The 11,084-nt window shown below is 35.5% G+C and overlaps 1 protein-coding gene across 1 annotated transcript; it reads left to right on the top strand.

The window, feature by feature from the left end:
- Nucleotides 1–2,392: 2,392 nt before the first annotated feature.
- Nucleotides 2,393–10,538, top strand: LOC109191167 (protein EXECUTER 2, chloroplastic-like). Its single transcript, XM_019341748.1, has 11 exons — nucleotides 2,393–2,872; nucleotides 4,801–4,917; nucleotides 5,003–5,068; nucleotides 6,132–6,238; nucleotides 6,345–6,426; nucleotides 6,506–7,231; nucleotides 7,559–7,685; nucleotides 7,864–8,030; nucleotides 8,108–8,182; nucleotides 9,921–10,013; nucleotides 10,095–10,538. Exons 1-11 carry the CDS (start codon nucleotides 2,399–2,401, stop codon nucleotides 10,194–10,196), a joined length of 2,136 nt encoding a protein of 711 aa, XP_019197293.1. The 5' UTR covers nucleotides 2,393–2,398; the 3' UTR covers nucleotides 10,197–10,538.
- Nucleotides 10,539–11,084: the final 546 nt, after the last annotated feature.

Below are 11,084 nucleotides of genomic sequence, written 5' to 3'. Positions count from 1 at the left end.
TGGGAAGGGTAAATTATGTCATTTATTTAAAATAATAAGAATAAAGATGGGAAAAAAAGTTAGGAAGCTAGGAGCTTATTTTAGGAACATTACCAAACAAAGTTATAGCTTATTAGTAGCTTAAAATAAGTTATAAGCTTCTAAATAAGCTCTGCCAAACATGGTCTATGCCTTGAATGTTTATGATTGATTTATATATGGTTGTACTTTTTTTCTCTTAGCTAAGTTTTTTTCCACTAGGTTTTCCTAGCCTAAGGTTTCAATGAGGTAATCCGTATAACACATGTTTTGAAATACACAATGTACTTTTTTTTTCCCGACTAGGTTTTTTGTACATGATTTTTTCTAGCAAGGCTTTTAATAAGATATGAATATAGTATGACAATGATCAATGGGGGAGTGTTGCAAATATAACTATTTGTGGCCATTATTCTAGGTTTTCTCTTCCCTGATTGGATACAGTTTTCCCATAATATACTTGTATATATATATATATATATATATATATATATATATATATATATATATATATATCAACGGTTACCTAATGAGAATGAGATTCTGAATTCATGTATTCAACCAACTCTTTCTCTCTCCCTCTCTCTTCTTCTCTATACTAATTTCAATATACAATATCACATGAGTCACACAAAATTATGTTATAATTTTTAACAATTTTTTTTGAAAGGAGGTTATAATTTTAACTGTTAATAATAAATATAATAATAAACATAACAGGTAAAATAAAGTATTATTTCAAAAAAATAAATAATGGTAGGAGGGGACTGAGAAAAAAAAAAAGCATATACTCCGTAAAAGAATAGGAATTGTGAATAATTCTCTGAGGCAGACACACACAAAAAAAAGGGAAAATTGTAATTTATGCCCCTCACAAATATGCCAATTATCAATGTCACCCCTGAATTATTAGTGGTGTAAATGTCACCCCTTAATTATTAAAATGTTATATATATTGCCCCTCCCCTAACGGAACGGTGAGATTTCGTTATAAAGTACCGTTTATTAATGTTATTTTGGTAATTTTCAATTCCCACTTATTTTTTATTGACTATAAAAATTAATAAAAATAAAAATGAAAATAGAAAATCAGAACGCTCTCTCTGAATTATCTCAACCCCTCTGACCCTCCAACGTCGCCGCCCTCTGCCGAGCTTCCATCGTTTGATACCGGAACGACCTCTTAATGCTGACATTGTTTCATTCATCTTTCTCATCTCACATTCTCAAGCATGGTAACTCACTGCCCTCACTCAATCGCACTTCTCCCCTTTACATACTTTTCTTAATCTTATCTCTTCCCAAATCAATAGAAATCATGAGCTTCTCCCTCTTGATTTTTGCTTCTTTTTTTTTTCTCCCGTAGTTTTGTCAGATTCTTCGTTTACACCTGAAGCCATCCCCCATATTTCCTTAATTTTGCCAAGAAAACCGAGGTTTCCGATTAGATAGTTGGGACGAGGAGGAAGATACACGAAAATCCTGAGTTGAAGTTTGAGGAATTTGACAACAGTAAGCTTATTAGGGAAAAAATTGGATGAATTGGGGATTCCTTACAAGCACCCATTTGCAGGAACGGGGGTTGTTGGATTCGTTGGTTCGGGAACCCCCCCCCCCCCTCCCCCCCTCCCCCCCTTGTTGCTTTAAGAGCAGACATGGATACTCTTGCCCTGAAGGTAGGCTTCAACTTTTTCTCAGTTCGCTGCATTTCTACATGTTAAACTTTCTTGGATTTGACTGTTTTTCTTAATATTAAGAGATGTGGAGGGACAAGTGTTATGTCCATAGATTATTGTATTGTTGGTTGTGCTGGCGGGCTTTTCACGGCTGGTGTTGGTGCCGGAGTGTGGTGGTGCTTGTACCTGTGTCTCCACTTCTTTTTATGGTGCTTTACGGGAGTTGGGGTTAGCGTGGGCACTAATATTGGTGGCGCGATTGGCGGTGGAGTAGCGGTGGTGGTGCAGAAACTGGTAATGGCTTGGGTGTCCGGTGGTGGCGCAGAAACTGGTAATGGCTTGGATGGTGATAGTAGGAGGCGGAGTTCTCCAGTCAACGTGCAGGAGGAGAAAAGGGAAAGAAAGTGGAAAAGGAAATTACCAAATTAACCTTATTAAACCCTAACTTATAACGGAGTCTCATGATTGCGTTAGGGGAGGGGCAATATATATTACGTTTTGATAATTGAGGGGCAACATTTACACTACTAATAATTCAGGGGTGACATTGATAATTGACATATTTGTGAGGGGCATAAATTACAATTTTCCAAAAAAAAAAAAAAACAAAACAAAACAAAACAAAAAAAACAAAAACAAAAAGTAAAATATAAAATAATAAAATAATAATAAATAAAGTAAAATAAAAATTTTGTGGATAGCTGATGCCCGAACCCGAAGGAGACGAAAAGCCGAATTCTCACAGTGAGAAGCAGAGAGAGAAAAGCGAAGGAAAAGAGGAGAGAACAGAAGATAATATGGCGGTTGCCAACGCCTGGCACGCACCACACAGTCAACCCAGGCCTTCCTTGTCTTCGTCTTCTTCGTCATCATCATCCTTTCCCTCATCTTCATCTTCACACGATCATCGTGTTTTTCCGCGGCGAAATCCGATTCTTCTTTTTCCCAATGGAAACAATAAATTGTTGTTCCTCAGAGACCGCCTTTACTCGAAGCTCCGCTGTCGATGTAGCAAAGACGACGGTCCGGCCTCTCCTTCTGCTATTGTCCCCGGCAGCAACACTAGCTGCTCTTCCGATAATACTAGTGCTTCTGATTCCTCCAATTGGGACTGGAATCGATGGACTCGGCATTTCTCTGAGATGGAACAAGCTGAGAGCTATGCTTCTGTTCTTAAGGTCAATCTTTTAATACACTGAAGTAGATTTTTGTGTGTGTGTGTGTGTGTAATTTATCCTGTAGTATTTTCTTTCATAATCATTAATCAGCGCTGTTTATTGTAACTATTTTGGTCTGTTGTGAAGTTATTGAGTTTGCTGAAATTCTGGAAGTGTTAGTTTATGAGGTTGTTTATATGCAAGTATTTTTTTGTTTTTGTGTTTTCGGATTTTTAGTGATTTGTTTGTTTATTGATTGGCTTTAATCAATCAAATTTAGTCTTAAGATATGAATGCAATATAGATAGAAGCTGCTACTTTTAACATTCAAGGTTTTCTGAGGCTACTAGTATTGAAACTATCAAAATGAGGGTAGGTGATATGATTTTAGTACATTATTGAAGAAGACAAATGAAGGTAGTTCATATTAACTTTTTTTTTTTTTTTTTTTTTTTTTGTTGTTGTTGTTGTTGTTGTTGTTGATAGATTTGTTCTAGAGGTCACTTGCTGATTGCAGAATGCATGATGAGTAGGGATGTAGAAATACAATAGAGCAACATAAAGGAAGTTAGTGCATAAACTGTACTTTGCCATCATAATATTCGAAAATTTTTAAACTATCACCTATCAAGAAATTGAAAAACAAAGGATAGAAGTTTTAACTTTATTTTAGGGGGGAAAATATTTTAACTATCAAAGAGTCAAAGATTGAGAAGATTTCCCCTCAATTGGATGGCCCAATGGTTAAAGATCTTTGAAACCATGGCCACAGTGCCCCCTCTCCCCTCAAAGGTGAAGTTTTAAACTTATTAGGCTTAACTGTGACAGTCTATAGACTGAGTGTGTTAAATGTTAGGAAGGATACAAAAGATTGAAGAATATAAATTGCAAAGTGTTTGTTATTGGAACCTTGAATAGGAGAATGGAAATTTTAGGGAGAAGCTTCAATGAAAATTTTCAGTAGGAAGGAAGTGAAAACTCAGGAGCTTGATGTTGATTTGCAATGTATTGTAGTTTTTGTGTTGAAAAAATTTAGGTAAGTTAGGGCTTTTACAGATAGGAAGTAAAGAGAGTTAATACTTAAAAGATTTTCTATTGTAGTATTGTTGGATTGCATTAAGTGAGGAAGTTGGGCAGTTAAATGGATATTTTCAGAATATCCCCGGCAAAACTTGGAAGGAGGGTTCAGTTCATCATCTTCAAAGTCCACCTTCTGTACAGTTCATTTTTAAAGGATGCCTTAGGACAGAAAACAGAGCATAAGCTCAAAAAGAGGGGTTGAAAGATCATTTTCCAAGGTCCATCTTCTGTTCTGACTATTTGGAAATTTCGAAGCTCCCTGAAATGGGAAAAAACATGGTCTCACTTCAGAAGATATTCTTCCGAAACTTCTTACTTCCTTACTTCACACTGTAACTTAATAATTTTTTTGCCCCTAAAAATATCATTTTATCATTTTTGTACAATGGTTTTAGAAGACCCATTGAGCTTAAACCCAGGAGATATCACACAATCCTCACAAAATAACACTTCCACTATCTAACTAATCTTGGACTTTGGATCTCAAATATACACAATTATGATCCAATCTCTTCAAAATAAAAGATTCTTCAAGTGGATTGGGATAAAGTTTTTAAAGTTGACCAAGTATTAGGTACATTATTTGTTAACATAAGAACTAAGGTCATTATGCACTTTGTGCTACCAAGAGTTTTACACTATAATGGTCGGAGAAAGTGCTTCATGTTGCAACCTCTAGTTTAGAATTTGGACTGTTACTACATTTAATAATTTTCATGTGCAAGAAGAAAATTTTGGGTTACAATCTTTTGGCGTAAAGTGGTAACGTACCCTTGCAATTCCTTTCTTTAACTTGATTAGTAGTTGGAAATTGAACAAGTGAAGATGTAAATGGAAACTTTTTGATATTATTCTGATGCTTGTTACAGTTTCAACTAGAAGATGCGGTAGAAAATGAAGACTTCCTGGAAGCTGCAAAGTTGAAAACAGCCATTGCAGAAGCAACTTCGAAGGATACTATTGCGGAAATTATGTTGCAATTGAAGGTAGATATTCTAGTAAAAAGGGCATAATTATTCTTTGGGAATAATTACTGGAAATGATATATGTTTTCCTTCTGCTACTATACAGAATGCAATAGTTGAAGAGCGTTACCATGATGCTTCAAGATTATGCCGAAGCACTGGAAGTGGTCTGGTAATCTACTTGTTTTCCCGAAAGTTTCATTCTCTATGCCCCTGCTAGTCTCCAAGTGGGATCCATTCCCTATACTCTTAAAGCTTTATATTCAAAATTTGAATCTACATCATGTTAATATGTGTTATGACAATAAATTTTTGTGTGTGTGTAACTTGATAATTTTTTTTTTTTTTTTACTATAATAACCACCGTATTCTAAAATATACAACCTTTCTTGCATTATCTTGTGGGTAAATTGGTCAATGAGAGTTTCAGAATCTTATAGGGACAGCACTACTCCCTCTGTCTCATTATTTTTGCCAACTTATGCTTTGGCACAAAATTTTATGGACAACAATTTTTTTGTGAGTAGTATATGGTATGAGTGCAATGCTCACTAAAGTAGGCCATTGGTCCTTTGTCTTCTGTAAATTGTAAATGAGAAGGGCATTATAGAAAAATGTTAGTACAAAATAGTAAATTTTCTAAGAAGACAATGTTAATAGGACATACCAAAATTGAAGTGTTATAAAAATATGGGATATATCAAGTATATAAAAGCATAATCTAGGTTACACACTCTCAAGTGTGGTATGAATCTAGAAGCTGAATTTGTCAAAATATGAATGGAAGGATACATGGACATGGCTAGAAGAGTGGCTATGGGTACTTGGACATGACAAAGATGCGGGTATTGATCAACAGTTAATGAGTAGTAGTGTAGTACATACCAGTGGAGCTACCCTTGTACCGAAGAGTTATCCTAATTTTAATAATGTATTGTACTAACTTCTATTTTTATTAAGTTTTCAAAATTTGAAAGAGTAGTTGATATCATAATTAGAGTTGCTGATCAACAAATTCAATGAAAATCATTTTTTTACCAGAAAAATATGGCAAAAAAGAAGCACCCAAGTTATTATTGTCCCTTGGACTTCAGGAGTGATGTCTTCTTTAATAGCTTACTTGTTTGCTTTTGCAATATTAGCTCTCTAGCTTAGGTTCCCATACATTTGTGAGTTGAAAATAAACAAAGAAATGGAAACACCCTTCTGGCCTTAAATCCTTATTCTTGCTGCAGGTTGGTTGGTGGGTTGGCTATTCAAAGGATTCTGGTGATCTATTTGGTAGATTAGTACGTATAACTCCTGGGATGGGCAGGTTTATTGGCAGGACTTATACCCCAAGGTAATAATGAGAGAACCGAAATAGAGACTGTAATCTTTCTTCTCATGTGATAATCTTTTGTCATTTCTGGAAATACAATAACAGACGTAGTGCTGGTTAATTGCAGGCAGTTGGTCAATGCTTCTCCTGGAACACCACTGTTTGAGATTTATGTTGTCAAAGAAGCTAACAATTCTTACAACATGCAGGTGATGTAAAAGCAACACCACTGTTGAGATATTCACCTTCCGTTTTTCTATTGCTGCTTCTCATTGACCTTCTTTTCAGGTGGTATTCTTGAAACGAACCAAACCAACTAAAGCTAATTCAACTTCATCTGACTCAAAATCAGTGAGACCTTCGACTGCTGAACTTGAGAATGCATCTGTGATTGATGTTAAGGTCAATGAAGATGAAACAGAAAGAAGCAAAGGTAAAAGCATGGATGTTGAGGAAGCTGCCGAGGAGGGAATAAAAAGTGTGATAAATTTTCTTAAAGATAAAATCCCTGATTTGAAAGTGAAAGTTATGAAACTTAATGTTTCCGAAGAAGTAATAGAGGATGGTGATTCTGTGAGGCAAGTAGTGGATGATGACAGTGAAAACAGTAAAGAAGACAATGATGGTACTATTTCCGGTGAATACAGTGAGGATGAAGGTGCTGAAACTAGTGATCTTGACGACAACCATCATGATCAAATTTCTGTGGGAGGAGAGAGCAGCACAGCTGAAGATGAAAAGAGTCAAGATATGAAACTTTTTGTTGGCGGGGTTTTACATAATAAAGAAGATAATCCAACAAAAGATGAATTTATTCGCATACAGGCGGAAATTAAGGATTTGGCAAAGGATTCTTTTGTGTTTCACCTTCCAAAGACATATCAAGATCACGATAGCGTAGAAAATTCTGAATCTGCAGTTGGTGTGGCAGCTATAGCAGCCCAAAGTGTTTCAGAACTTATGCCTCCTGATGTGGCTAAGGTTTTTCTAAGTTCTGATAAAGTTTCCTCAAAGGTTATGTATCCAGTCCCTAAATTTTTCTTGCCACTGTTTATAAATATGGCTTTAAGATTTAATGCAAAATATAAGAGAAGAGGTGGGAGGATAGGGATTTGTTTTTTTTTTTTTTTTTTTTTTTTTTTTTTTTTTTGGCACTCTTACTCTTTGGACCTTGTACCTGGTTTAAAGGGAATGATTGGATAATAATAATGATTAGATTGCACCTATAAAAATAATATGACTTTTATATGAAGCAAATCAAACAAAAGAAATAGTTTGTAATTTGTATCCAAGCATGACCTTTGCCTATTTATTAATTTTTCTAAGCTACAACATTTGCAGATCTCAAAAAATGTGAGAGAAATACTAAAGCTTGTTGTTAGTCAGGCGAAGAAGCGGGATAAATTATCTGAATACACAAATTTTACCAGGATTACCACTTCTGGCAGTGATTTAGATCCTTTTGATGGTCAGCATTCTCTTTCCTCGATTCCTTCATTCATGTGTACACACATAAAGACAGACCATATGCCTTAACTCATACACTTATATTTACAAATTTGCACACAACTCTTACTATCAAAAGCTTTGCTGTTAATTACTTTTGAAATTTATTGAGGATTTAACTTGTTTCTTGGTTGGTTTAGGCCTATATGTAGGTGCATTTGGACCTTATGGTACTGAGGTTGTGCAATTAAAGCGTAAATATGGGAACTGGAATGTTCGCGATGAAGAGAAATCCTCTGGTATGGAGTTCTTTGAGTATGTCGAAGCAGTAAAACTGACAGGCGATATGAACGTTCCAGCTGGCCAGGTTCACTAAAATTGTAGTTTGTGGTGAATGTTTCATGTTTGTCTACTGAATGATAATAAAGGAATTTGGTTTATCAGGTGACATTCCGTGCTAAAATCGGAAAAGGAAATCGATTTACTAACAAAGGGATGTATCCAGATGAGCTGGGAGTGGTAAATACTTTTCACTCTAATCTAATCTTTCCTGTGCTTGTTTAGTATATCGAAGGTTACTGTTTATGTCTGTGTGTGGTTTTGCAGTGTGCTGCTATCCCTTAGATAAGATCCTTCTCTCTTCAACTCTTAAGAAATAACTGTACAAACTAGATTAGTAAGCAAGAGTGGATGAAAGGATAAAAAGCCTTCCTTTGGTGGCTTTTATGGTTTTGGATTAGGGTCAAATACACCCCACCCCTCTACTTGTAGCGAAAATGATGTTTGGCCATGAAATTTAAACCGTCTGCAATTGAACCATTTAACACTCCAAAATTGTGCAATCAAGCTAATTAGGTGGTCAACCCTAGTAACTATCGGTGGTTTGGTGATCATAATTTTTTAGTGAAAAATCGTAGCCGATTATTTAAGATGTGGAGAAGAAGAGCTGGTGTCTGCCTTTCAAAGTTCCATCGCTGCTTGAATTTTGGGCCACAAAGGCTCCCTCACCTTCATCACCCACTAAAAGAGAGCTTTGTCTAAGATGCACTTATTCATCTTATACCTAAGAAAAAGCTCTCTTGTCTCAAATCTGACATGTAGGGAGCTCTTTGGCTCCGTTTCATATTTGAGACAAAGCTTCATACAGATCTGTACATAGAGCACGGGATGGAGGTGGTCAACAGCTGCCAAAGATGAAGAATAGTAGTATAGAGTAGTATTAAAAAAGATCATTTTATTATTACTTTTAATCTACATAAGTGTCACATCAGCACCACGTAGGAAAAAAAAATCCATGTATGACTTATTGGCAATGACCAAAAAAGTAGCCTGCTAATTATCTCAATAGTATGAATTTTAGCACTAAAGTGGTACAATTACATGTTTTCAATTTGGTGGCCCAATTAGATTTTCGCTATGGGTAGATGGGCCTATTTGACCTCTATTCTTTTATTCTTTTAAATTTGTCGGGTTCTCCCAAGTCCTATTTGTGGAGAAAGGAAGTGCATTTCTTAAAGCTGTGAATATTACATTACAGTACTAGACTGAATCCTTCAAATCTCAGAGCTGCATCTTTGGAGAGTTAAACTAAATTCTTTGCGCTTGTTATAATAATTCTGAAACAAGACTGATACTGCAACATCTGAATTTCTTAGAGACTTGTTAAGTCAGTGTAGTGTATGTTTGAGTTTCATTCTTAAGGTTCCATTGGGTCAACAAAGGGTTGCGTGTGTGTACTAGGAAAGGTCAATGAATTGAATGTTTGCATAACTTCCACAAAATAGAACTTCTGTTTGGAGCCAACTGACAAATGAATTTGTAGAAGTTGTTTAGCTATACCTGGCTGTAGAAGTCGATGGACAATAGGCATTGAAAATATACTAGGGGTGTTTGGTAAATGGTTGTTAGTTGATTTGGTTAGTGGGTTTAACTAGTTGATAACATTAGCTGATTGTAGAAAAGTGTTTGGTAAATTATCTGTTAGCTGTTAGCTGATTACATACAAATGACTTTCTCAAAAAGCTAATCGAAAAAGCTACTCTGATTAACTTTTTTAATTTTAGCATTTTGGAGCAAAAAATTGTTACAAAAAGCTAATTAATCAAACACTCATATTGATTGTTTAACCAAGTCAAATAGCTAATAGTGGTCAAATAAGCCAAAATTTACTGATAGACTAACTATTTTACCAAACAGGGCCACAGTTTTGAATTGCCTTACATATTTCAAGTGTGTCCTTTTGCCTTTGAATTTGTAGGTTGCAAGCTACAAAGGTCAAGGGAGAATAGCAGAATATGGGTTCAAAAATCCCAAGTGGGTTGAGGGCGAGTTGCTGCAACTCAATGGCAAGGTAATCTAAGAACCTAGAATATGATTTTGGTGTTATTGAAGTTGCATGTTAAATGAACCGCAATTATTAAACTTGGCATAGGGTGTCGGGCCACATATCAAAGGTGCAGACCTTGGGTTTCTCTATGTCATTCCGGAGCACAGCTTTCTTGTGCTCTTCAGTCGTTTGAAGTTACCGGAGTAGGGTCGTGAGATGGAGATATAATGTTAAGCAAAACTAACCCTAAATACTACTGTCTCTGGAGTTGTATTATGGGTGGCATGCATGCAGTTTTGATTCCACTTCTTGCGGCAAGACTTGGAGAAGATCGGAAGAGTCTTTTACTCTATATATCTATCTTTGTTTGTTTTTGGTTGAAGTTTAAAGGTGTATTTTATCACGACAACCTCAATCTACCATGTAGGTAACCTTGTAACATTTGCAGCTCTTGGAGGTATAACCAGCTTGTATGTGCAACAATAAATCCAATTTTGTATGAATAATTTTACTACAATAAATAGGTCTTTGCCATCACAATCAATGCCATATAGGATAATGCTACGGGCATTAAAGCTTCATTTATTTATTTATTTGGAAGAAATATGTTTTTGTTTTTATTTTGGGTATACTTTTACATAATTGACTTGTAGTGCGCTGAAAAATTTTGAAGGGGAATATAACATTTTCCTTTAAAAAATTGCTTTGTTCACTATTTAAAGAAATATAATTTGAAGTTTTTTTTAAAAAATGGATTTTTTTTCTTGAGACAAGCAAGCACATTGTATTCACAGGAACTGGGTATTTGGCTCTTCTCAAGGGTGACCGGGGCCTGTGTCTTTTGGCTAGTCCAAAGGCTGAGATTGTTGCGTTGCTTGTCGACGAGATGACGACTCCATGGGGGCTCCTCGACGGCGAAGTAGTAGCTGAGTGTTCTTGTTGGGATTTCCCCGTCCCACAAATAAAATAAAACATAGAATTAATCGTAATTAAAAAAAATTAATTGTAATTTGTTACTCTAAATTTGAATATAATCTCATTGTGTTATCCTTTGAAGTTTGAATGTTGTATTGTATTATTGCAAACATTCAATTG

This window comes from Ipomoea nil, unplaced genomic scaffold, assembly GCF_001879475.1.
Source record: "Ipomoea nil cultivar Tokyo-kokei standard unplaced genomic scaffold, Asagao_1.1 scaffold1617, whole genome shotgun sequence".
NCBI lineage: Eukaryota > Viridiplantae > Streptophyta > Magnoliopsida > Solanales > Convolvulaceae > Ipomoea > Ipomoea nil.
Note: the sequence above shows the minus strand (reverse complement) of the source record. Positions and strands in the feature narration are given on the sequence as shown.

What these genes read in the sequence shown, in the direction of transcription:
- LOC109191167 (XM_019341748.1), top strand. Translation starts at nt 2,399, where the DNA reads ATGCCCGAACCCGAAGGAGACGAAAAGCCGAATTCTCACAGTGAGAAG. An exon ending in GGCAGGACTTATACCCCAAG is followed by an intron (nt 6,239 to 6,344) that starts GTAATAATGAGA and finishes GGTTAATTGCAG; the next exon opens with GCAGTTGGTCAATGCTTCTC. An exon ending in ACAATTCTTACAACATGCAG is followed by an intron (nt 6,427 to 6,505) that starts GTGATGTAAAAG and finishes CCTTCTTTTCAG; the next exon opens with GTGGTATTCTTGAAACGAAC.